The 27635-nt window shown below is 42.4% G+C and overlaps 3 protein-coding genes across 4 annotated transcripts; 1 reads left to right on the top strand and 2 right to left on the bottom strand.

Moving 5' to 3' along the window:
* Positions 1–552: 552 nt before the first annotated feature.
* Positions 553–9289, bottom strand: zgc:113276 (uncharacterized protein LOC553748 homolog). The gene is made up of 11 exons (XM_061670782.1): positions 9157–9289; positions 8584–8770; positions 8066–8253; positions 7768–7983; positions 6146–6229; positions 5911–6088; positions 5244–5416; positions 4081–4320; positions 1476–1637; positions 869–958; positions 553–741 (listed from the first exon to the last, which is right to left on the bottom strand). The coding sequence occupies exons 2-11, from the start codon at positions 8768–8770 to the stop codon at positions 577–579; spliced, it is 1683 nt and encodes a 560-aa protein (XP_061526766.1). The 5' UTR covers positions 9157–9289; the 3' UTR covers positions 553–576.
* il1fma (interleukin-1 family member A) lies at positions 5227–16729 on the top strand. Of its 2 annotated transcripts, XM_061670779.1 has the most exons (7): positions 10528–10606; positions 10703–10821; positions 12557–12653; positions 13207–13588; positions 14425–14550; positions 14735–14865; positions 15795–16729. In XM_061670779.1, the coding sequence occupies exons 1-7, from the start codon at positions 10595–10597 to the stop codon at positions 16020–16022; spliced, it is 1095 nt and encodes a 364-aa protein (XP_061526763.1). In that variant the 5' UTR covers positions 10528–10594; the 3' UTR covers positions 16023–16729. The 2 variants fall into 2 exon arrangements, with proteins under 2 accessions (XP_061526764.1, XP_061526763.1); XM_061670780.1 differs by lacking the exons at positions 10528–10606; positions 10703–10821 and adding an exon at positions 5227–5391.
* A 542-nt stretch (positions 16730–17271) lies between these two features.
* ace2 (angiotensin I converting enzyme 2) lies at positions 17272–27635 on the bottom strand. The gene is made up of 18 exons (XM_061670785.1): positions 27447–27635; positions 27195–27353; positions 26989–27082; positions 26018–26161; positions 25070–25185; positions 24884–24989; positions 24657–24748; positions 23507–23679; positions 21483–21709; positions 20389–20533; positions 20186–20284; positions 19812–19934; positions 19328–19506; positions 19100–19158; positions 18910–19007; positions 18713–18829; positions 17627–17821; positions 17272–17528 (listed from the first exon to the last, which is right to left on the bottom strand). The coding sequence occupies exons 1-18, from the start codon at positions 27633–27635 to the stop codon at positions 17432–17434; spliced, it is 2412 nt and encodes an 803-aa protein (XP_061526769.1). The 3' UTR covers positions 17272–17431.

Raw genomic sequence — 27635 nt, forward strand, 5'->3', positions numbered from 1 at the left:
CGAGTCGGTGTGTGTGTGTGTGTTACATCAAGATTGGATATCTTGAAACTATAAAACTGCGCATGCAATAAATGTGCGCATTCTTTACGATACAGTAGTAACAGTGTTTATGAGGCCGCTTGAAACAATCTTTAGAACTGTGTGTTTCCACGACAATTGCTCAATTTCCCACAGAAACATGCACCTGTTGCTCTTTGAAGGGTCATGGCGGAGTCTCAAAAGAGTAAAAGAGTCCAAGTTGTTTATTAATGTAAGACAAGCTATGAATACATGTCAAGCTCCGTGGTTCATAATTTGATATCGATAACAATAGTATGCGTGCGTGGAAAAATGAACAGTATGTAAAGGTTAAAACAAAAAAAGCATTCATCAACAGACCATACATAAAAGGCAAAATATGCTGTATATTGTGGTACATCAGCAATGTAAGGGTGACTCATGTTACCATGAAAAGAGCATTGAGTCACAACTAATCCCATTGCAGGCATACGAAAGGTCACCGACGTGCTCGTACACATTTTAGAATGCTTTTTAGTGTCACGAGGCACATGAACAATGAGATGGAAAATGTTGTCGTTAGAGCCATAAAAGTCCTTGCATTTGCTGAATATATTCTTCCGTTTTAGATCTCCTTGCACTCAGCTCAGTCGCCTCCATGCCGTTGCGATGGCGCAGGATGCGCTTGGCAATTCTCACACTCGCTGCTTGTCCACCTGCCAGGTTTACGGCATGAGGTCCAATCTGTGGGTGGGCAAGAGCAACAACACACATGGTTTGGATGCTGTCTGTAAAGTAATTACATATATATATATATATATATATATATATATATATATATACTACATTGTTGTATACTCTAAAAGGTTACCTGAAGAGCGGTGTACTGCCCCATCAAGTAAAGAGGACACCCTTCTGCCCAGTGTAAACTCTCTGATATGCATGGCCAGCCATCCAGCACCTTTATGAGAACACACGTACAGTGAGCGAACCACTGCATATTCGCACTTTGGCAATCACAAATGTACTTATTTGCAAATATAATGCTTGGTCCATTGTGCTTCACAATCAGTGAAAACAATGCCAAAACAATGGCAAAGAAAAAAATATATATATTACTTTGGCGCCATCCGGTGGCATCTCAGTGCGAAGTACACAACTTCCGCTGACAACCCAGACTACATTTAGCTCCTCCTCGACATACTGTACAAAGACGTGAGAAAGGTTGAGGCGCATCACGTCACTGTAGTTCCCTGACGCCGATTGTTACTGTCTTATAATTTAGGGCTTTGGCGAGATCTTGTGTCCAATAATCCATATATTCCAAAATAGGCAGCAAGTAGCTGAGGACAGGTTCCACAGAAAAAAACGAAACAAAAACATGATTCGGTAAAATTCATGAATAGCGAATTGTGAAAAGGCGGAGATTCACTTTGGCAATGACTTGACTTTAAGACATCCAAAATCTTAAGCCTCACTTGAATCGGGAATTCCTTCATCACTTCAGAAAGCAAAGGGTCCTGTTTGACATCAAGTTTACATCCAGTGGCCAACCAAATCGTATCTCCTGTCCAGCGTTCTCCATTGCTGAGGGATAGCCTCCAGGCCTGATTCCTGTAGCACCAGCTGGCCTCGGTCACCTGATAAGATAGTCACACTTGAGTTTCTGGGCATGAAAGCGTGATAATGTACTGTGTAATGCATCAGGAGTCATGATTAGGCCCCCTGAATATCCATTATCCAGGTTGCTGAAAAAACAACAACAACTGTACTTAAATAATGACTCAATTAATATGTATTGCACATTAAAGTTAAATAAACATTTGACCTAAATAAATGTTTAAAAAATAACATTCTTAATAGTTCAATCCAAATGTCCAAAATCAAATTTTATCAAACCTTGCCCTATGTCGCATCTCAATGTATTCCTTTCGCCTCTCCTCGGTCCTCTCGGTGTCCCACTTCTTCTTAGCTAACCTTTTTCCTTGTATGATTTCCTGTACTGTGAGGTTCCACCACCGAGTCTAACTTCTCTCCTTTCCTGCCAGAAGATACGCCAAGTACTCTCCTGCCCGCCTCTCTGATCACCTTGGCTGCACTGGTCCAGTCTTCCGGAAGCTCCTCCTGTCCACCGCGAGCCTGTCTCACCTCTTCCCGAAAAGCTGCACAACACTCGTCCTGTCTCAGCTTCCACCACATGGTTCTCTGCTCCGCCTTTGTCTTCCTAATCTTCCTCCCCACCGCCAGAGTCATCTTACACACCACCATCCTATGCTGTCGAGCCACACTCTCCCCTACCACCACGATGTCATCTGAGGGTAACCTCCTTCAGATGACATCGTCTGCACAAGATGTAATCCACCTGCGTGCTTCTACCTCCGCTCTTGTAGGTCACCCTATGTCCGTGCCTCTTCTGGAAAAAAAGTGTTCACTACAGCCATTTGCATCCTTGTTGCAAAGTCTACCACCATCTGTCCCTCCAAGTTCCTTTCCTGGATGCCGTACTTACCCATGACTTCTTCATCACCCCTATTTCCTTCACCAACATGTCCATTACAATCTGCACCAATCACGACTCTCTCTCTGTCCGGGACGCTCAGAACTACTTCGTCTCGCTCCTTCCAGAATTTCTCTTTCACCTCTAGGTCACATCCTACCTGTGGGGCATCGCCACTAATCACATTACACATAACACCCTCAATTTCAAATTTCAGCCTCATCACTCGATCTGATACTCTTTTCACCTCCAAGACATTCTTAGCCAACTCTTCTTTCAAAATAACCCCGACTCCATTTCTCCTCCCATCTCCACCATGGTAAAATAATTTCAACCCTGCCACTAAACTTCTAGCCTTACTGCCTTTCCACCTGGTCTCCAGGACACACAATATATCAACCTTTCTCCTGATCATCATGTCAACCAGCTCCCGAGATTTTCCTGTCATAGTCCCAACATTCAAAGTCCCCACATTCAGTTCTAGGCTCTGTGCTTTCCTCTTCTCTTCCTGCCGAAGAACCCTGCTTTCCACCTCTTCTTCTTCCTTTGACTTCGACCCACAGTAGCTGAATTTCCAACGGCGCCCCGCAGGTTGGCGGCGCCGGTGGCGGACGTTGTTAACCCGGGCCGAGACCGATCCGGTACGGAATTCTTTGGATGAACGCTCATATTTGTTTGGCAAGGTTTTAAGCCGGATGCCCTTCCTGACGCAACCCTCTGCATTTATCCGGGCTTGGGACCGGCCTACAGTTTGCACTGACTTGTTCCCCCCGTTGGGCTGCATTTTGCCGCCTTGCTTAAATATAGTGATATATATAATATAGTGATTATATATAATATAGTGATTATAGTGAATAAAAACAACTGTATGTAGTTCAATTAAAATGTTTTGCACAAGAAAATGATAAATGATTGCAAGTAAATCAACCTAAAGAACTAAACAGTTCTTAAAGATTAAAAACAAAAGTATTTTATGTACTTAAAAGTTAAATATAACTGAACTGCACTTCGCTAATTTACTGTACTGGATTTAAGCAACTGTAACATTCTGAACAGTTTGCGTATCAGTGCCACCAGAGGACAGGTGTCAAACTGGTGGCCCGGGGCCCAGATTCGGCCCGCCACATCATTTTATGTGGCCCGCGAAACCAAATCATGTGCATCCACTTCGTGTTCCCTGCTAAAATACCGAAATTGCAAATTCTCTTCACTATTACAACTATTGACATGTTGCAAGCACTTTGTTTGTTACCCATCCTCATTTTCAAATAAATAAATGAATTCAATGAATACTGATAGTCGAACAAACAAGTTGTGACTGGCTTCTGATTTCAAAAGTACTTATCCATCAATTTGCGTATCGGTAATAATATGAGGCGATCATACATTCATATGGTTTCGCAGCCATAACGGCCCTGCAAGAGAAACAATAACTACGAGGTGACCCGCGACGAAAATGAGTTTGACACCCCTGCACTAGAGGAAGCCCATGTACCGCTAGTGCTATACAATATTATCAATTATCACTGTTCTATCGCATCGGTTACAATACAACCTCACATCAGTATAATGGCCCTGCAATTTACCTGACAGTATGTCTTCACATCCACCTGTCCTTTCAAAATAAATGGCTGTAATTGGATGTAGGCCTCCGGGGTGATGGCGCCTCCTTTCCTCGCCTGGCGAATCATTGCCAGTCGCTTGTGAAGACTCCTTTCGTTGAAGAACTGTCTCAGGAAGGCTTGGCCATCCATCTTGATGCCATGCTCCACGTGCGAATAACGACCCACCAGGCTCTCCACATCGCCCACATCAAACTGTTTCAACTGTGAGACGCACACATAGAGAGTAAAAGAATGACTTTGTCCCCGTGGAGTGTCAAATGTGCAGTGGAAAGAAACTTTGCACAGTAAAATAAGACAAAATGATTGCAAATGAGGTAAAAGTTCAATATTTGATGGTTGCAGTAATCAATTGCACCCAATAAGCAAAACATAGAGAAGAGGAAATACCGATTGTTGTGAAAAGTGCTGAAATTTGGATTATATATATATATGTATAAATTATTCTTGTGGGTGAACATTTAATGGAAAATGGATCTATGGATCAAATTGGAATTCATTGATTGGTAATTATGGAGTGTCAAATATGAGCAGAACAACTCAAATTGAATTGTCATCTTATATCCTTGGTTTATTTAATAAATATATTTGTTTTTAAGAAAACAAAAACTTCCGATCAGCGGTGTGAAACTCACTCGTTGAATGGGCTCGTCGTATTATTACATGTACACAACCAATTGTGGGATAACTAGTTTTGAAATCAGAACTCAAGGATAATAGTTTGTTCAACTATTGTTCCAGTGACTGTAAAAAGGGGTTTGGCAACAAAATAATGCTTGCAATATCTCAAAGCTATTATCTATTACACATGACCCTTGGACATTTTGATACAGATTTCAGCAAGCATCATTGAATTTGACGCATGATTTGCTTTCGCGGGCCACATAAAATGATGCGGCTGGCTGGATCTGGCCCCCGGGCCTTGAGTTTGACACCGGTGCTTTAGATTGCAAGCAAATGCAGTCATCATTACAGATCACCAGGGGGCGGTAAAGCACTATTGTAGTTTGCAAACTGCCGTTAAACACAACAAAGACAAATAAGAAGTAAGTAAGTAAGTTGTCGTCGTCCCCCCCCCCCGTCCCGTCCCCCCCATCTGCAAGTGTGTCGCAATTGTGCGAGTGGACCTGGAGGTGCTTTCTCATGACCCACGTCACGTGACTGGCACCTTGCTGCAGTGCGATGGAGACGACATGAGCGCTGGTCAGACCTCCGCCAACTACCATTACTCTGTGGCCTGCCTCACACACCACACATGAGCCTGGAGACACACAGGTATGCACAACTTTTGAGGATAAAGCTTAAAACAACAGCAACAATAACAAAAGGTAAACAAGTACGGTACAGTGAACACATTTGAAAATCTGCAGATTTTTGTTTTGGAACCTATCTGGAAAAAATAGCCAAATTAGCTTTGGACGGCATGGGACTTTTAAGTTACTATTTTGCACTAGGGCTTGGTTCCTATCCGTGAATAGCAGGGGATCACTATTATAAATGTGCATATGACTTTAAAAATCATTCCCCGTGCTGTTTATTTCCTAAATGTGTATTATTTTAATTGATATTGTCTATGAGCAAAAGTACTACAGTTGGCTACTCAAACTAGCGGAGACAAACTCCTTCCGTTGTACAATTCTTGGGCGACAAAAATGTTGAATTCGGAAAAAGGCATATTGAAATGATCCCTACTAGACAGAATTTGGGCTTTGGGACGTATATTTTGTGGCGCAATCGTCTTACCCTCTGTGACATCATCAGAGTCTTCAAGGTTTTGCTGGGCCCTTGATAGACAGTGCATGAGGTGCACAGTGTGTTGCAGGCGCCCTTCTGGAAAGCTCTCTTCGATATTAGTTACCCACTGTGGGATGTTTGCCATTTGGGCCCGGGTGGGCCCTGTTGCCACAACAACCTGCCGTGCCTCCAGCACGACGCCATCTTCGAGTTGGACTTGGAAATGTTTCACTCTTTTCTTCCTCATGCAACCTCCTTGTTTGTCAGTTCTTCTTAAAACCTCTTCATCTATTGCACTATCCTCTTGGCCCATTTGCACCGCCGTGATGCGACTAACAGTTCCTTTCACAAGCACCTTGTCCAAGTTGTATCTCTCCACCTGTATGTTCATATCCATCCGGTTAAACAACTTGCAATTAATAGAACTAACTTCGTCCCAAAACAACATTTCCACTTTAGTCAACCGAGCGTGCATGTTTTTGGAATGTGGGAGTCCTCAAACAAAAACCAACGCAAGCATGGGGCGAGTATGGAAACTCCTCGCCTCGGCTGAGATTTGAACCCAGAACTTTGTAACTGTAAGGCATCCACGAGCCACCATGCACATGCAAACACTGACCAGAGAACACGGCGAAAATCATTAGTGACCCATTTTCAACATGCTCTATGTTGAAAATTTGGCCCCGAGACTGAAAAGTATGTTTTAAAAAAAAAAAAAACATACAGTGCTACCTCGTCTTATGAATTAAATTTGTTCCATGACCAAACTCGTAACTCAATTGACCTCATATTATTTATATTATATTTATGTGTTTAAACAACTTTACCTTAAGAATGCCCTCGCGCGGTTAATGGGAACACATAAAGGAAAACGCCATTGATGGGCTAAGACTTGGCATCGATAGTCGCGGTACAACCCTTTAAGCAATGGATATTCGTACACAAACAGTGGAGCAACACCTGTAGACAAACAATATAAAAATACTCACAGGCATATTTGATGTATCCTCTATGGAAAAACAACTCATATTACAGTCACAGTAGTTGCGGAACTATTCTTCATTTGTGTCAGCATTACTGTATGATACTGACCCCGGTGGCCATGATGGGCGCACGAGAAGGAGCAGCACAATACATTGAATTGAAGCCTTAAATCAAAGATGCACAAACTGTTTAGTTCTTTACATGCTATTTCATTCTGTGATTAGTCTGTTTTTATAACATACGCTATCATAGAGCGTTGTTTTCCTTATTAAAAAACACATAACATGTTTGGGATAAACTGCATTTCCATTCATTGTAATGGGGAAAGATGATTGGAGATACGGAGGTTTTAAGTTACAAGCATAATCCCAGAATGTCTTAAACTCGTATCTCAAAGCACCCCTGTGTATTGGAAAGTATTTGTGCCAGAAAAATAGTTTAAATGATCAAATTTGTCCAATAACATAATTATAATGAGTATGATGACCTTTAAAATTAGATGGTTTTTTTTTTGTTAGAACTTCTTTTTAAAGCACTCCCATAAAAGGTCAGTTGATTAAAAAAAAATATCAAGGTACACATCAATCATACAAAACACGAGTCAATGGTGACATAAAAAAAAACAAAAAAAAACGTATGTACTATAAGCGAGATAAATCATGTCAAGATCGAGAGAACAATGGGCACAACAACAGCCGACACCAAAATGCGAACGTAAGAATTCTAATAAATATTATAGTATAAAATATGATAATACGGAACACGCACAAATGCAAGCTTTCATGCCCATAACTTTGTTTATTAATGTGTGAATAATAGAGTACACAAGTGACTTCCCATTGAATGTTAATTCAACACGTCATGCTGTAAACACGCAAACACACGAATATATGGAGCCATCTTGCTCCGTAACAATATGACATACAGCCCGACCTGATCTTTGAAGAAATCCAAACTGAGTTTAGTCGATGGCAGGCTGAAGGACAAACTCTTCTTGAGGTTGGATGAGACGTTCAGACGTTGTCTCTCTTTCTTGCCCAGCCGCGCGTCGTCGAAGAAAGCGTTGTCATCCAGAATGCGCGCCTGGTCCGGGAGGCCGCGAAGCTCGGCCGAGCGATTGCGCTCGAACGCAAAATCCTGCAGCGCTTTCTAACGAACATCACATACGTACGTACGTACGCTTTTAACGATGAGTTTTCTCACCGGACGTCGCTCGGTGTGAGTTTCTGACCTTGTCGCCCGGGTCCGTGTGCACGAGCGTGTGCGAGCGCAGGTGGCGGATGTTCAGGGCTGCGAATTGACTCTTCCACAAGCAAGTCCACTCTCCATACGTGTCAACCACTTGGAGACTGACGACCGGCGGCCGATGAAGGCCTTCTGCTACTGCGGACTTGGCGAGGTGTTTCTCTTGCGTCGGCTCTGCCGAAATATACGAAAGGCTGTCAGGGATGTAATTAAGGATGACCCCTTACACGACTGAAATGCTCTCATACACACAAATGCAATCGTTTTCGCTCACACACACTACTGAAACGTTCCTGTAAACACTACCGAAATGCTCTCAGACGCCACTGAAACGCCCCCACACGCTAATGAAGCATTATCGGACGCTACTGAAATTCTTACGCAGACTACTTTCTCTCAGACAGACTCATTAAAGCCTTTCACTCACACACACACTGACGAAATGCTCTCCTAGTTTTTACTTATGATGAAAAGTATGGCTGAAAATCCTGTAGCCTTTGTTACCTTCCTCTTTGCGTTGCATGGTATGGATTTCGGGGTTGAGCTCAAGTCTTGGCGTTCCGGTGTGCAGGACGCGGGACGGTGCGACTCCTGTGCCGAGTTTGGCCTGGCGTAGGAACGTTGAGAGCGTGCTGGCCAGGGTCAAGGCGTGAGGCCCGCCTCCAATTATCAACACATCGAGCATCACCATCTGATACAGGAACGTAGTCACTTAATATGCTAGACGTCACAACTATGGAAGACTCTTCGTCCAGAATTGGAGGACAATTTAGGCATCACGTACGATCATTTCAGTCCAGCTCAAACATCCATGGTACACTTTCTCGCATCATATCATTTGTTGTTTGGCATAACGAGCATTCTTATTTTTTTAGTTAACTTACTCCACAGCAGACATGTTAACATGACAATAGTATCTTATACTTATACTCTTTTTGCCCGGTACTGAAAATCGCCGCTAACCACAATTAAATGAAAGACACGTTCAAGTTATAAAATGAGTCACTAATCCTAACTTGCTAAGCAATACGTCCTACTATTATAGCCTATTTTTCAGAATGAAGAGCATTACCGCACCTCGTTGCGTTTTGCCCGTCCGCTTGTGTCCTCTTCTCAAATGTTTTTGTTGTGTCCCAGCTGTTGTGAGGACATGAAACTTTGCAACAGTGCCATGTGCTTTTTCATGTAACCCAAGCCAGCAACGCATTTAGCCGTCTCGTACAGGGACGGCTGGAAATAGCTTCAGTGTTTATATATACTGTACGTGTGTGTGGGTAGGCGGGTGTTCTATATTTGTAAGTGCTTTTTACTTCACCATTCTTGGTTTTCGTGTCCACCTGTTGAAAGATGTGAAAAGCTTTGGAGTGCAGGCAGTAGTATGCCCTTTGTCCTTACTGGTAAAGCAAAAGTGCACACCAGTATAAGACGGTCATTCTACAGGCGCGCCCTAGCCGTTCTTCCAGGGCGGCGTTGAATTGTCTTACTAGTAAAGACAAAGAGCAAAGAAATGCATCAGATTATCAAATTATTACAGATGATTTCTGTCCGTTGTGCTGATTTAAAAAGTTCAAAAGTCTTTGTTCAAATCGTTGACTGACATACTGACCCTGTGGTTTGAGTAGTTCCGTTTCTGGCACGACCGTTAATATCAGTAGTTATATACATCCTTAATTCAACCGAATGAGTTGAATTAGAAGAGTCACAGGGGAAGTAGTATCCGTTAAGTTCTCATGTCAGTAGCGTACGGTACAATCGAGGACTTCCCATTTCCTCTTCTGAAAGTGTTTGCTCATGGATTAGAGACGCGGTGGTGATGAAACTTTAGGGAAGTGTCCTGCCCTTGGTATTTAGTGAGAGCACATCGCAGTCCAGTGTGGGCATTGATGTACAGTAAGTACAGTATAGCGGTATGAACGCGCCGAGCATTGCTGCAGAGGTTGAAGGGATGGGAGGTGTGTGTGTGTGTGTGTGTGTGTGTGGGGGGGGGGGGTTCAGCCTTGCTGTGCTCAGACCTTACGCCACACACTCGGTCTGCATTTCTGGTCTCTTCTGAAGATGATGCACAAGAAAGCCTGGAAACAGTTTGCATAAAATAAGCGGACAAAGAACATGGATTACTGGAACCATGTCCTGTGGTCTCATGAGACCACGATAAATTGAGTACAAAGACAATCAAGCATGGTGGTAGGGGTGTCATGGTATGGGGCTACATGAGTGCTGCCATCACTGGGGAGCGACAATGATTCCACCCGACTGACGTGGGCCCGAGAAAAATAGTATTATTATGATGCAGTATTGATGCGAAGGCCCTCAAAAGTGAAGTTCTCTTTTCGACCGCCATCAGAGGCACGCTGCGCTCTGATTCAAGATCAATTCCGCTATTTCTGTGGTCTCCGGTTCCCGCTTCCTCTTCTGCTCAGAGAACAAATATAAAACAGAACACAGGAGCGTCACGCTTTTTTGCAATACACGTTCAACAGAATCGGAATCATCGTTTGTGGACGTCGTCAGCAGCATGGATGTGGCGGTGGGTAACCAAGGCTTCTCTCCTTTTTCGCCCTCTAAGACAGATACATTTGGATGGATCCAGGTTCAAATCGGTTGCTTCATTCCCACACCGCAGGATTCACTTGTGAATGGAAGTGTGCTAATAGTTCACCAGCTCCATGAGGGGAAGCACCAGTATGAAGTGGAAAATGTTGTCAAGCCAAGACATTCAAGCGGAGGAAAACAGATCATCAGGTATTAGCACTTAGACCACTGAAGTATTTTTTTTAGTAGTTTTTTGCTATGTTCATATGTTCATATGTAAGGAAAAACTGAACAATGACGATAACAAAAAACCCAACAGCGCAAAGCAAAGAAATAGTCACAGTTATGACTTTATCAACTGCAAATTGTCTTTGGAAAGATATCTTCAAATAGAATAGACTAGAATAGAACTTTATGGTCACTGTTACAGTTACTGAGGTCAAAGATATAAGTACGCAATTATCAAAAACACTTATTTACAGAACGTACAGTTATTCACATCTGGGATCATGTCGATATTGTGATATGGTTATAGTAGGATTATTAACATACAGGTATCGTAGAGATTTTTGATCAGACAATATTGCGAAGAGCTTGTTCAGTATATTGCACTTAGTTAAGGGAGGTCTAGTCATTAGGTCGTACCATGGAGGGTTTTGGGGTGTGGGCAAATGCAATTCACAGCTTGGTGGCAGAAACAGTTTTTGAGCCTTCTGGTTCTAGACTTTAATGCCCTGTGGTGTTTTCCAGAGGGAATTTTGGGCGTAGGTACCTGAGGAAGTGCAGTCTTTGGCGTGCTTCTCCCACCGGATGGGAGATGTTGGTGGACCGGGTAAGGTCTGCCGAGATGTGGACTCAGAGGAACATGAAGCTTTCCACCCGCTCCACCTTCTCTCCATCGATATAGAGGGCAGTGTGGTCACTGCTCTTTGATTTGCTGAAGTCCATCATCATCTCCTTCATCTTGGCTGTGTTCAGGTCCAGGTTGTTGATTTCAGGTTGAATTCCTGAGAGGCCGGGCCCCGCAGGCTAACTTGTCAGCAAATTTGACGAAGGTGTCGATGGGGTGAATGGAAGAGCGTGGAGGCAGTATTATTTCTCATCCTGACATTCTGGGGTCTTATTGCTGAGAAAGTCCAGTATCCATGTGCACAGCGAGCCGCCAACGCTCAGGTTGCTTAGCGTCTAACCGGTTTTTGGGGGTCCAACTTTATTAAATACAAAGCAGAAATCCACAAATCGCATCCTAACATGAGTGTTAGCATTATCCAGGTTTAATGAGGGCCGCGTGGCGTGCTGTGTTAATTGTATCTTTTGCCGACCTTTTTTGTCCAATATGCCAACTGGTGGGTCTCGGGGTCATCGGGAAGCGCGTCCTTGATGTGAGACAGGATAGGGGTCTTCAGACAACTGGTGATTACGGGTGCTAGAGCGACTGGCCGATAGTCGTTCGGGCAGCTTATTGTGTTCATCTTAGGATTGCAGACTGCAGTAGCGAGAGGTTAAAAATGGTGGCGGAAACCTCTGCTCACTGCTCTGCGCATGCCTTAAGAACTCTTCGTGTCAATCCGTCCGGACCCGCTGTTTTCTTTTCGTTGATTCGTAAATGGTGGCGCCGTAGCTGGATGGGGGCGTCGTACCGCTCTGGAAGGGCAGGATAGGTGTGGATTCCGCTTTTGTGCCGGTCAAAGCAGGTGAAAAACAGCTTCACGGTGTCCTGTGAGGTACTGTCCGATGGGTCGGGGGTCGTGCGGCTGTCCTTGTAGCCGGTGAGTTCTTTGATCCTCTGGCACGGTGTCACGTATGTAATGGCAAATCAGACAGTGAGGCAGTGATATATTTATCATCAGTATTTGTAGAATGACTTGATTACTAATTAGATAACCGTTGTGTCCCTGGAGATTGCTGGGAATTCATCGTCTCACCATTCTTGCTTTTTTGTTAGGAGAGGAGACAAGCTGGTGCAGATAAATGGCACCGACCTGCAGGATTTACGCCCCGAGGAGGTGGCTCAGGCCATTGCAGAGGGTCAGCCTATGTTGGTGAGATGACATCTTCCATTTCCGGTCGAGCAGCCTGTCTGTCTGTCTGTCCGTCCGATCATTGGCAAGCCGGAAGTTGAATCCAGTAACTTGGCATTACTTTTTAACGGTCAGGGCCAGTGAGTGCTTGCCGAAAGCCTCCCATCAGAAGCACTGACCTAGCTTTACAGCCTAAATTCCAATATTCATTTCATTAAATTGTACTCAATTATTCCCAACTGTCTATTATCTTCATCTCCGGTACGACAGATTTGATGAATTTTTAAAAATATTGTTGTTGTGTGAGTAGATAAGTATTGACTATGAACTTTTCCAGATGCTCAACATGGCACAGTTGCATGCTTTTATATTGTGTTTTTGCGTAGTATTGATAGTTTTCATAATTGCAACGTGATGGTGGTGTTAATAAGAGGTGGATACAGTTTGCTAAGTCTCCACTGAAGACCCAGGTACCAAAAGCACGGCCCACCACTGCCTTTTAAGAAGCATATGAACATTTATCCTAATTTAAAACTCTCCAACTCGATGTTGACCTCTGTTTTTCTGTCATCAGACGGTGCACAAGTCCAGGAGCAAGAAAGATTACAATGAGCAGTCATGCTCAATGCAGGATTGTCTTCAGCCAGTCTCCAAGGAGGTCACCGTACTTCAGTTCAGCATGGAGATGGTGCGAGAGGAAAACCTGCAGCAGAGTGGGAGCGATTTAGGGGGTGATGCAGAAGAGAATGGTGGTGCTGAGGATGACATTTGCCCAGCTGAGGATGAGACCAACAAGCTGGAAAGCGATCTGCTTGTTGTCACCATGACAGAAACTAGCTTCTCTGTGTTGAGAGGCAGGGGCTGCGATGCAGAGAGCGCCTGTGGTGGATGTCATGGGACAGGATGCACCCTTAATGACATTGTGATGGTTGCAAAGACCAGCACTGTGACACTTGGTGAGTATTTTTTCTCTCTCCAGTAAAACAATGTAGCGCTCTCAGAAGAATAACTATATTTAAGGCAACCACACAGCCACTGGCGCCTGAACGCTAACATGCAATGGGAAACTCCATAGCCACATAGGCTAACAAGTAGCATCTATGTAGCAGTGTTGTTCCCCTTTATGTCACAGTGTGCCATTTCTTCTGTGACATCAGCCAATCTGTCAGCCAATCACGAATAGCCAGAGTGACACCTCCCTTTTTAAGGCCTGGAGGATGTTGTGATCTTGCGTTCAAGATGCGAGAACCCTACCCCGTGAGTTTATTTGCTCCTGCTGGCTGGTTGGCCAGCCTTCTGACTTCTGCCCACGACCGGGAGTTCTGCCAGCTCAAGGTTGCCTATTCCTGTGGCTGTTGGACTAGCCTTCTATCACGACCTCGAGTCCTGCTAAGTCTGTTTCCCGGTCTCCGTAATTCTGTTACAAGGTCAACTCAGTCGGAGTTTCCCGTTTTCCCTCTTCTGCTCTCTGTGAATTGTGAATTAAGAAGACAGTGAAATCTTGAGCATTTCCTGACCTGCTATGTGTGGATTACACACCGTTGCATCGTCGGGACCGAGACCAAGTGATCTTCCAAGCCTGACCCTCCCGACTGAAGTGTGAAGTCACTGCCCTTCACTGCACTGTATGCCGGCTTTGAGTTGACCTGTCACAATTGACATCCGATTGATTGAAGTCTTTTGAAAACTTTCCTGCTGTGCTGCATTTGGGTTCGAAGCCACACTCACACCGTTAAACTCGAGTTCGACACCCCTGATCTATATCATTGCTCTTTGGGATGTTGTGTTACAGTTTCAAGAGGAGGGGGCACTTTCAAACAAATTAAGATGCTGAACACTCCAGTTGAACACGTGGCCTCGCACAAATATCTACGAGGACTCTGTTCGCAGAAGACTCTCTATGTTTCACCTCAACCAGGTTTGTCATACAGTACAACGGGCGCTAGTCACCCTAAGATTAGAAATAACACAACTTGTCTCACTTTTCCGTTTCTTTATCAGCTTCGGGACATGTTCTAAAAAGTACTTTCTAGGAAATATAAATAGATGGATTCACGTGCACACAAAACTAAGGACAATTCTCTGTATGTTTTTGTACTCAGAAAAAATGACCATTTACTACTACAAGTCAACTTGTTTGGACCACCATTACCCAGTGGTCTTGAACTTCACAGACTCTGACTGTTTTCTTAAGTGCTCCAAGAAAGCAGAGCAGGTGCTCCTGCAAGTAGAGGTATAAAAAAATGTTCTTTCGGAATTTGGAAATATTGCACTGTATTTCAGCAGGTTCACCGCAAAAAGTTTGTAATTGTCTAAAGATGCCACAGGATGGCGGTAAAGTGCTTTTTTTGTGTTTGATAGGGCTATGGCCTGAGTAAATCAAGCTCGTCCCATCTCTTCAAAATGTTTTTTTTTTGGCCCCAAATGCCACAAGATGGCGCCAAAGCAATATTTTTACATTAGACATGACTATGGCCTGAGCACAAAAACAGCAAATAGGTGAATTGAAATGAAAACACTCGCAAGGAGCATGGAACAGATGCTAACACTAAATTAACTGTGTGGTAAACTGACTCACTGACTCACCCACTAAGCCACGCCCCTTAAAGGCACACAACACACTACAGCGTGTGTGTGACTTTTGTCTTAATTACACTTTATAAAATGATTAAGTTTATTTTTTCACATTCTCTTTTATGATGTTTTAATGTTTATATTTTACGATACAATATTTATTAAAAACAAAGGACGAGGCTGGAGGGTAAATGGCAAAAATCTGCAGATAATAATTTTAACCCCCCCCCCCCCCCCCCCCCCCCCCCAAATCTTGAATAATCTGGGATAAACTAGCAATAACGCTTTTCCAGGTCCAACAAAAAAAAAAGTGTTTTAAAAAATTTAAAAACTGAGGGAAATGAAAAACAAAATAAAAAATCAGCGAATCGGTAAATCCATGGGTGGCAAAATGGTGACTATGCAGTGGTCCACTGTAAAAGTAAACCCGAGTTACAATTTGGTCACAGAATTAATTCATACATTGGATTGAATTAATTCAATCCAATGTAAATGTTTTATATATATATATATATATATATATATATATATTAATCAAAATGAATGACCCATTTTAAAATGTATAAGAAGCACGTTTGTTTTTTGTAGGCAGTGGATAAGAAGAAGCTGAAAAGCATTTCTATGAACGACGAGACCACACTTTCCTTCGTCTTCTACATGAAAACCGACAGCACAAAGCAGCGGAAGTTTGAATCTGCACTCTACCGGGGCTGGTACATCCAAATAGCGACTTCAGCTTCCACAGACTCTGTGGAAATGGCAAAGTCGGACGGACGGCAAGGAATTCAATCATTCCTCTTTGTCATTCAAACATAGCATGATGGAAAGTTATACACCATAGTGCATTCATAATTTGACAATCATCCAGCAACCTGTTTAAAAAAATTAAAAAAAAATGGAAATACAGTGTTCCCCACTATTCACTGGGCACAGCCGCCGCAAAAAGCAAGAATCCCTAATTGACACTCCCCAAAGAAGCTTGTAATTGTATATAGCTATCACAAGATGGCAGCAAAGCACATTTTTCAATTAGACAAGACTGGCTACATGAAGCTCCTCCCCTCAGTGCAATGATGTTGTTGCGCATTAGACATTACAGTACGGTGGTGCCTTGAGAGTCCAGTTCAATTTGTTCCATAAACAAGCGCATAACGCAAAACACTCAAACTTCAAATCTTCTTTTCCCATTGAAATGAATGTGAATTCCATTATTCCGTTCCAGCGCCCCACTCCTCAAAAATGGTTCAAATGAAATAGAATGTAAAGAATTAAACTGCCTGTAAATCATAATTTAATGCCGCAATTCAATTCATTGTGCTACTCCTTCTGGTGTGCCTGCCACGGGAGTCGGCAGGCAATATAATACTGTCCAGTTGTGTGGACATAAATGATGATGAATAGACATCCACCACTACTGTGACTCAGTACGATGCTGTTATACTACTTTTTTTTTTTTTTTTTTAATAGAAAATAAAGAATATATGCTTGTGAGTACTATTATATCATCTGTCTAAATGTGTCGCTCCAAGATTAAATTTGTACAAAAATGACAAACTTGCTATTTATTGATCCTTTAATTAACCATCCATCCATCTATGCATTATCCCAAATTTCAAAAAAGAAGAAAACCCACACAGGCACGGGAAGAACATGCAAACGCCACACAGGCGGGGCCGGGATTTGAACACCGGTCCTCAGAACTGTGAGGCGGATGTGTTAACCAGTCGTGCCGGCATCCCAAACTACTGTTGTAAAATACTGCTATCAAGTAATTGTGCTTTTAATGAATATTCTACATTTGTGCCGGTCTCACGTGAGGTATGAATTTTTGTATTTTTTTTATATTGTAAACTAAATTGACACAATAGGACAACACAATGAAAACACGCTTGCCATTACACAAATAGACAATTGTACTCATCTACAAACTCTCTTTACTTTCCACGGTACAATTATATTGAGGCATTATATATAATCAGCATAATAAGATAAAGAACATAGTACAGAGCTTTTAGAAAATACAAGTGGGAGATTGCATTCTGTGTGAATTTTTTTGAGAGTAGTGTAATTGTCCACGATACTATCTATAAGTGTCTGTGAAGGCCCAAAAATACGTTTCCACCTTGGAAGTCTTATGATGATGTTTCGAAGAGGCCGCATGTCCAACTAAGGTCAACGTTTTCCTTCTATATGCTCAGAGAAGTCGACGAAGACTGCACCATTCCTCAGAAACCGGTTTGCTCATCACTACGGTCCTCATAGGCTCTGTTGGTGTGTCCGTCAGGCTCGTAAGGATTTTCCACCCCCATGTTTTTCGACTTCCTGCAAAAGGAGGAGAACCGCATGCCATGTGTCATCTCATTGGACGTGAGCGTAGAATGTGTACAGTTGGTTCCGGGTTCCTACACGTTTCAACTTACTTCCTGCGCTCTCTGATGCCAGAGATGATGAGAAAGAGCCCCATTAGCACCACCACTCCCATGATCACTCCAAACACCACCAGCCACACTTCCACCGGTTGCTCCACGGGAGGTGAGAAGGTTGCTGGGATACCCTCAAACTCCAGCGTCTTGTCGTCCAGTTGGAAAGCGTCGTTGAGTCGGCCTCGGGATAGTCTGCGACATATCGCACACGTATCAATCTAATATCTTGGTGGAGAGGGATTTTCATATTAGGTATACAATCATTTAATGTATCATGTATAATACGCCCCCTTGTATAATACGCACCCCCAAAGTTGGCCTCAAAATTCTGGAAAACCCTTCCACCGATATATAACGCATTTTTACAATGCATGATTTTGCTTCTACCCATATGATCAAAACATGAAGTAATATCTCTATTTTGTTAGTTTTTTTTCTCAAAGAATTATTCTGAAGTTAAGTACTTTATTTGAACACGTAATACTTTATTTTAATTGACTTGCTCTTATTTTGAAATTCACGGCTCTACTGTTATGAAGTAATTATACATTTATTTTAATGGGATTCAAATTAAACTGTCAAGCATTTCAGAAAAACATTACCATTAAACAAAACATAACCATAAAGAAATGAATGGTGGTTGTTGTTCAGTCATCAGTCATATTTAAAAAAAAAGAAATTGACAAATGCTGCCTGTGTATGTACACTTATGAGCGCAACTGTACATATATGCAGTCATGTGTAAACCTGTCAGATTGGAATGAAAGTGTACACTTAGTTCATAAACTCTAGGTGGCGGTGGCATACAGGAATAGATGTGCACAGCTTTTTCATAACCTCTAGATGGCGACATACATTTATAAAATGTGAACGTTTTTTTTTCTCCCCATTTTCCCCTATACCTATGTGTAATGTGCACTATTGACTTTTGACAATTTTTTTTTTTTTGGGGGGGGTGAAATGCACATTATACACAAGAAATTAGGGTAAATGTCCTGATTTTTATAACCGATTATATGACTTAATTACAGTACACCCGAAGTCCATTCATTTATTTTTAAGTGCAGTAAAGTTGGCTCTCACCGTATGGCTGCCTTCACATCTTCTTTTGGGACGTATACGGAGGGATTCTTAGGATTGGTAACCACAATGTAGAAGGAAATCCTGGGCGTTTGTTTATATGTTATGACGTTGTCCGCTCTGCCAATGTAGAAAGAGAGAAATGTTGTCACACGACAGCGGTAACGAGTTCAAGTCGAGACAAAGCGGAGCATACTGACGTGAAGAGAAGAGTGATGTTCTTTTGGCTGTAGTATTGCCTCAAAGCGTAAGCCACACTAGCCCTGAACAGGTACTGCTCATTGGAGTTCCAAGAATACTGCAACATAATTTGTCACGATTAATACTTCCCATGTCATTTTTCTGTGTGCCATTTTACAGGAAATAGTGATTAATAACGGTAATACTCACAGCTTCATCACCCATGGCCATTCTTAAACTCAGCCTCACTTTGATGGCATAATTGGAATCTGCAATGAGGGTCAATGAGACCAGTATGCTAAGTGTGTTCTACTTTTGTTAAATGTTGTGAGTAAACATACTGTAGTATGCCAGAAAAGTTGTTTTTCCACAAAAACGATATCATGTTTGGCAGTTTTTTTTTTTTAAACGTGTGGTTGTTTTCATCAGACTACTCACATGGCTCTACTGCTGCATCCCAGCCAACAGTGCGGTTATGTTTCTTATTGTCCTCCTTAAGCCACACATTAAGTTTTTGGAAATAGTCCAACAGTGGCCTGGCATCCATCTTAATATCTCCAGATATTGTATGTAAAGCTCTGGTCCACGACTGGGAGCGGCCCAACTCTAGCATGTTCCTGACAAAACAACGATCGGTGATGACTGCTGAAAGGAAAACTCGGGCCACGCCATTAGGTACAGCTACACGAACTAATGTGATCAAATACAATCCAGTTGTTTTTTTTTTTAATGGAGTACCAATAAGAAAATGTGGCCTATAATTTTGATTGCGAACTGCTCCAGATGATTTACGTTGCAAAGACACAGGCTCTTATGTTGCATTTTTTGCTCAATATTGATGGTTTCTCTAATTGTGACATGATAGTGCGTGGCGGTATTAAGATGTGAATGAAATGGCTGAAGGGACAAGTAGTGACGGTACCGGAGCTTGGTGCCTGCTGCTGTCGAACCGGTAATGTCACACGAAGACAACGCGTCAGACTGATTGGCAGCAAGACAAAGGGCTTTTTGGAACTGGAACTGGTAGATGGTTCTTGTGAAGTACCTGAATGTAAACGCATCATCAAAACATCAAAAACAGAAACATGTTTGTCGGAATCCGCTCCTTAAATTCATGTAATGGATCTCCGTATGTGTGCAGCTCACATCTGTTCTTGTGTATACTTTCTTTGGCCATGTTGAGGGGATGCAGTAAATAACAAGACAACCTCTAATGCACTGTAACCTTTACAGATGAACTTCATTTGGCCTTCTCTAAACTTTGAAATGCACATGTCCATTTGTTCGATGTTTTACCTGATGAAGGAATAGTCTCCAGATACATGGAACAGAGCAGCGGGGTCACAGTATGTCTCATCTCTCGGCACCGGCTCCACCACGCCGACCAGCTCCCTCCTGTTACGTCAGACGACAGCGATTGGAGCAGATGACGGTACCAGCGGGGATTTCGAATGTTTGCACTGGAACGATGTAAGGAGGCAACGTGTCTGTCGGCCTACTTCATCTCCCACCAGCGCTCCATCCATTTATCCTCGGGGATGTTTCCCGCAAAGACCTGCCACCTCCACTCCTCCAGCATGTAGGTGAAAGGCAGAGTGGCCACAATGGTGAGCGCCTGCTTGAGCAGGAAGTTCATCTCTGTCTCTATGGGGGATGGAAAAAAAAAAAAGAAAATTGGCATTTTATGCAAATGTACTTGTTGGGTTGATGTTGTGCCACTCGATGGCGGTGGACACGAGCTTAGATAGATCGATAGATAGATCGATGGGTGCATGGATAATGGATGACATCTGGACGGATGAGGGTATGGATACAGTAAGTAGGTACAGTAGATCACCGATGTCGAACTCAAGGCCCGGGGGCCACATGCGGCCCGCCACCTCATTTCATGTGGCCCGCAAAGCAAATCATGTGTGTCTACTTAATGTTTCTCGCTAAAATCTGTTCCAAAATTGAAAATGTTCTTTTTTTTTTTTTTTAGTGACAGTGAGGGATTCAAGGCATAAACCACTTACAACAAAATTACATTCAACAATCGTTGAATCAAATTGTTTTCCTTGACTACAAAACGAGTTGTCCACATTTTTGGGCGTATGTTGTATGTAATATGAGGCGATTATATATTGATATGGATTCACAGAATGGCCCTCGAAGGGAAACCGTTACCACAGTATGGTCCGTGACAAAATATGAGTTTGACACCCCTGCGAGTAGATGAATGGAAGGATGGATGTATCGATAGATAATTCAATAGAAGGGTGGATGGATACAGTAAATGGATGGATGCATAGACAGATAAATGGAGAGATCCTGCTGGAGAGATGAAGACAGTAGATGGATGGATGATGGATGGACGGACAGATGTGCAGGTTTGTGGATAGGCGTTCAAATTTGATGTTACATGTCGGTACGTAATCAATAATGCATAGCACCACATATAACGCCTGAATCGACAATAAATGAATCGATACGATATTGAAGTTACGCTTGTATACGAATAAGAAACAAGGCTACGTAATGAGAGAATGAATGAAAGGGATGAATCTGTCACAAGAAATCTTTTCACGTGTTTCGGGGGGAACCTTCTTTTTACCGTTATCATAGGTGAAGTTAGAAGGCAGGAGGCCAAGCGCCTGCAGGTGCTTGGGCGTGGCGGCAGAGAGGGACATGATCTCCCCGACGGCCTCGTGGAAACCCTCGTTGGCGCCGTCTCTCAAGAGGTAGGGCCGGTTTCGGTAAGCCATCTGGTACTGGTTGTGGCCCATCTCGTGGTGCACCGTCAGGAAGTTGTCCATGTTGACTCGAGTGCACATTTTGATCCTGAGGGTGGTACGACAGATAGGTGGATGATAGCGGTTTTATTGTGGAATGAAGATGCGTTATGATACCGTAACCGAGATACAGTACCAATAAAACAGATGGTGATCTTCCTGATGAGTCATAGATAAAGTGCAAACAATAAATAAAGGGAAATAAGCTGCGCGTTGCCGGATGTGATGGAGCAGGACAAGGACAGCTACTGAGCTAAAGCAAGTTGTAAAGTTCATTCCTTGCTTACTATAATATTAATTGTAGTATGAATTATAGTAGGCTGTTGTCACATTAAGCAAGCACAGTTTGAACAAGACTGAAAAAGGACAATATAAAAAAAAAAAGCTGCACTTAAATAACAATTCAATTCAAATGGATTGACCATTAAAGTCAAAGAACTGTGCTTAATGAATCATTCAATTAAAATGTGTTTCCCGTTCAAGTTCAATATAAATTGTACTTTAATAAATGTTGAAAAACAAACAGTTGTAAAAATGCTTTCATGTCAGCTTTAAAGTTCAATACAACTGAACTGCCCTCATTGTTTCTTTTGTGTACTCCACTTTAAGTATAAATGCTACAAACCATTTGTTGTGTCTGTAGTTTAGTATGCATTGTAAAAGGGAGACAATAAGTGAACAGTGACTTTTGTTTTGTGTTCATACAGAAAGCTATTGCTCTTGATGAATAATTGCTGTTTAATAATCATTTTAGTTATATTATATATTTATTTTTATCTCAGGCAGTGGTGAGGAAACGTGGGCGCAGTGTGCGGATTAATGTTTGACAGACAAAATATCTTATTGTGACCTTTATCAGCACCAATGGATCAGTCGTAGCTGATCAGCAGTAAAATGGCTGCATGACACGAAGCATAAATATCATCACAAATAAAAAAAAATGCAAAAAAGTGAAATAAAACAGAAGGACGTTTCTACGACAAGATGCCCACGTTTGTGGAAAGCCATGTGAGCATTTATTCGATATCGCTGATATCCAGCCTAAGATCCATGAACTGGGATGCTCTTTGTCCTCACTCGTAAGCAAATCAGCGCACGAGTAGAACTACTTTGTCTTACTAGTAACATTTTGGTCCCACTGTCGTATGCCGTTTGTGCACACTACTAAGACAATTTTGGCATACTAAAAGGACAACTAACTACATGTTACTATTGAGGCAAAACTCTACAATAGTTGACATCTGCATGCTACTAGTACTACTTATGAAGCAGTAGATGTTCGCTGGTAAAATTTGATACTGTACACAGTTGTCAACTAGTGCACAGTTTTTCCTCACCTGTAACATGTAGTTTTTTGTAGTAGTGAGGACAAAGAGCATACTAGTACATAAACCTTAAGCTGGATATCCAATTTCCATGAAGCTGTTTGAGTATTTAGTCAATATTCTTGACATCCCGCTTAAGGCCCATGTACTCATACGCTCTTTGTGTTCAGTGCACTAGTAGAACTGCTGTTTCTTACTAGTAATGTTTTTTCCCCCATTACTAGTGTGACTTTTGTCGTACAATTAAACCGTAATGGTAAACTATAGTGCTGCACTAGTAACAACTAGTAGGCAGGTGTCGTGCACTAGTAGACTGATGGAATGTGCCTTTCTCGTAACAGGGCTATTGAATAAACGCTCCAACCGCTTTCCAAACATGTTAACAACCTCTGCGGCGCAGTTGATGTTTTAATAATAAACTACACCAAAAAAAAAAAAGATTTTTAATATTTCTTATGTTTCCTGCTGCTTTGCTCATCTTGGTTTATGAACGGAAATGAGTGCGCGCATGTGCGCGCTACCTGAAGTCCTCTCGATTGCCCATGTCCCAGGCTGTGGGATGACAGACCACTTTGCGTCCATCCTCAGGCTTCACCAGCATGGAGTTGGTCCAGAAGTTGTCAAACATCTTGTCAAGGCCCACCGACATAAAGAACTTCTCCGCTTCTTTAAATAGTCGACGCTCAGTCCAGCCCTGAAATTCAAGTTGACGTTGAATGAAAACGGACGGATGCGACGCCATTGCGATTCGTTGATGCCACTGTGACGCTTGACTGTAAAAATAAACCTTTAATAACCTTTTTTTTTTTTTTTTTTTTTTTTTTCTTATCCTATCACCAACCCTCCTCCAAGTTTCGTGGAACGTGTTTTTGTATTTTGTGCGCAAGGCAGCTGATTGTATCTGTCCTACTACTGTATTTAGTGACTGACTATCCCAGTAGTATGTGTACCGTCCGTGGAATAAAAGTCACTCGATGAAATGTTCAAAATCCATACTGCTATTTGTTTTTATTTTTTAATCCAGCACAGTACAATTGTGAAATACAGTTCAGTTGTATTCAACTTTAAAGTACAATGATTAGCATTTACAACTTCAGTGAAGTACAATTTGTATTAACTTGTTATGTTCAATGCATTTTAATTATGTTTCCCCCCCCTTTATTTAAACACAGTTGTAATGTTCAAACTGTGCAAGATATTACAATAGCTTTCAACAATATGAACTTTATATGGAATAAAACTTTGGACTAATTTTGGGTCTACTACACTATATTCGTGATTTGCTACTCACAGCTTAGTTTAATTTTTGGGGGGGGGGGGCGGGGGGGGGGGCTTTCCTTCATTATTTGCTGAAAAACGAATTTGCTTTTTTTGTGCAGTCTAAAAGTATTGCTTCGACACCATCTTGTGGCGCCGTGGTGCATACTGAAACTATGTTAAAGTAAATTGAGGAGCGTCACGTCGTGCTTCGCCGGCATCTCGGCGTCAAGAAACTATGTTGAAGTGAGGTGAGGCGCTTAATGTGCTTCTACAGGCAATTTTAAACCTTTTCGTCGGGGGGGGGAGGTTGCTGTGAAAATGGCAATTAAAACCAAAAAAAAGCTGCTTAATGTTTTAACACTTATTATCATATTACTTTAAAGAGTGTAAACAGACTCAGTGGTGCCGTACCTGTGCCACCATTGTTTTGCTGACATCAATCTCACCCTCGTAGGGCGCTGACAGAGGATACAAGTTAGTCCAGAATCGTCCCCACATGTCGCCTGGTAAAGTCACATGGATGCGAAGGACAAAAGTCATCCAAGATGCACAACAGAAGACAAAATATGGACTGCAAATTGAAAGTGCGTCTGATTAGTTGGAATAACCCAAAATCAGCAAAGGTCAACATTCTGTACCCAGAAGATGGGCTGGCAGAGGTCCTTCTTCATCAATGTGGCCTTTGTGGACTTTCATGAGCTTCGCCCGCACATAAGCATGAAGCTCCTTGTATAATGGCAAGATCTGTTGGAAGACATCTTGCTGTTTGTCTACATCATGTAAATTCCCTCTCACCTTCCATGTTTCAGATTCCACAGACCTACCTGTTGATAGATGGAGCGTACGTCTTCCATCAGCTGATCCCCGGTGTAATCGTACGGACTTTTCTCGTCAATCGTCTCGTAGTTATATCTCCAGTAAGCGCCATGGTCCTCAAACCCTTCAAGTGCATGAATCAGAGGCGAGAACAGTTAAAAAATAGTGCATGATGTTCTTCTTTGTCAGGAGAATTGCAGAGGAGTGAACATTTTCTGCTACGTTCTCAATAAATTTCCATAGGAAGTTAAGCTGGGAAATTTTGGAAATGCAGCACAATGGTGGTCGGCATTTGCACATTTTTTGGGGGGAACCTGTCCTCTGTTATTCGTTTAAAAACTGACCAAAGATCTTCTTTTGCGCTCAGGCCATCTTTTGGCATCTCGGTGCCATGGAAATGTTAAAGTCAGTCGAGGAACTTCATGTACACAAAAGTAGTCCTTTGCCGCCATCTTGTGGCAAATTGTGGGTCATTTAAACATTCACTGCCATTGACGGCTTTAGAAGTCAAATATCAGTGTTAAATGGAAAGGCAAAATACAAAATAGATAGCTGTCTTTGCCCACGTGAGGGCATTAAAGTACCTTAATTGTTCATTTTCCCTACCCGCTCCCCTCAGCAAAGCTTTCTCGTAAGCAAAAAAAAAAAAAAATCGACTCAGTGATTGCTAAAAAGAAAACCTAAATTGGGGCACTTGTAGGTCAAAGCAATACTATACCTGCATGAAATCTGTTTTTTACTTTTTAAAGTCATGATTATGCCAAAATGCTAACCACTGTACCACCGACGCACATGGATTACGCTCAAATCGATTTTCCCGGCCTTCTCTTTTCAGAGCCAACTTTCAGTTTTGTAAGCATGCGGTTCGTTCCCGTTTGTTCCCGTCAATTCCCGTGGAACATTTCCGACTTTGAAAATGTCTTAAATTTTGCAGCCCTGTATGTCAGTCGGCCCACCGTTCTGTTTGGCGGCTTCGTTCTTCAGAAGTACATAATCTTCGTACAGAGGCCTCATCCTCTTCCCCACCTCTCTCCTCCATCCCTCCCACACGTGCAGAAGCTCAGAGTAGTTGTGGCTGGTGGCCATCACGTGTTCCAGGCCTGAAAAAAAAAAAAAATGTTTTTAAAAATTCAGCACAACTCAGTGAGCAAGCACGAAATATAGCCGCAATAGCATTCGGCACCTTGCAGTGATTCAACAAAAACAAAGCATTTTGAAAAAAAAAATCATTCAGGTCACCGGGACTCATCTCATATACAGAAAAATTAATGAGTGAACTTTGTGGCCCATATGACTTGTGGAATTAAAAAAAACCAAAAAAAACCCAATAATAATAAATTAAATATCAGTTGTTTCAGTGTAACAAGGACTGAGTGAAAACCTAAACAGTTTTTCAAAAATAAATGCATAGTTAGGATAAGGAGTAAAACAAATATGTAAAAAAAAATACTTGATAATATTTTTCTAAATAATTTATATGTTTTATTTCATGGTTTAGTCTAATTTTAGGAAGCGGGGACTTGGCTACAAATGCTATTTTTCCAGTGTTTAACGTAGTTTAAATTAATGTTTTCAATTGTATTTCTTAAGTATGCAATGAGATCAATGTGCAGGACACTTTGCTCGATCAAAATAATTTTTATAGATAGTTTGACTGTGCATTTTTCCATTTTATATCCCGGGGATGCCAATGGCACAGATATTGTGGAATGGCCCTTCAATAAATGTACACGACGATCGCAGTCACAACGCCCATCGGAGGAAAAACCATAACTGCAATGTGACTTGAGATGAAAATGAGTTTGACAATGGAAGTCAGAGGTTAAAGGAGTTACACAAAAGGCAGTTCAAGAAATTGTGTCCGTTTCCACGGGACATTTTGGAAAAAAAAAAGACAAGCGTGTGTTCACTCTAAACTGCCTGATACCTGGCTCCAAAGTCCGACAGTTAAGCGGGTCGTCCGTCATGCACACGGTTGCCGTGCTGTAGATGGTACTCATGTCGCTCAGGATCTTGCTCAGCTGCGGGCAGATTTGAAGCAAACCGGTGACGCGACGCGATCTCCAAAACACGCGAGAGCGGAGGCAGCGTTCGAGTAGACCAGATGGAAGTCGACTACAAGACGAGTCTTACGTGTGAAGCTTTATCCGGTGACAGAGCACCGGCACCTTTGTCTTGTAGTGAGATGAGCTGTAATTTGATTTGAGCGTCCTTGATTTGGTTAATGGGGAATTTCTGAGCCTCCTCTGACCATTCGCTGTAGAACTTGCCCCACACTTGACCCTCTATTGACTGAATACACGAAAACAGACAGACAACGATTTCAATATGTCATCGGCGCGATCTAGACCGATGTCGATTTGACAATCCACAACACATTTTCACCAATTTGTCCGAGTTCTCTTTGGTGATGTTGGTGTTGTAGGCCCACGATGCCAGCGAGTACTGGTACATGCGCGCGCTGGCCTGCTCGTCGAACTTCTGCAGGAAGTCCCTCGCCTGGTTCTCCACTAGCGACTGAGCGGAGACGGCACCGCAGAGAGCCAGCAAGCGCAAGAAAATCTTTCCGGACAT

Source organism: Phycodurus eques, chromosome 2 (genome assembly GCF_024500275.1).
Source record: "Phycodurus eques isolate BA_2022a chromosome 2, UOR_Pequ_1.1, whole genome shotgun sequence".
Taxonomy (NCBI): domain Eukaryota; kingdom Metazoa; phylum Chordata; class Actinopteri; order Syngnathiformes; family Syngnathidae; genus Phycodurus; species Phycodurus eques.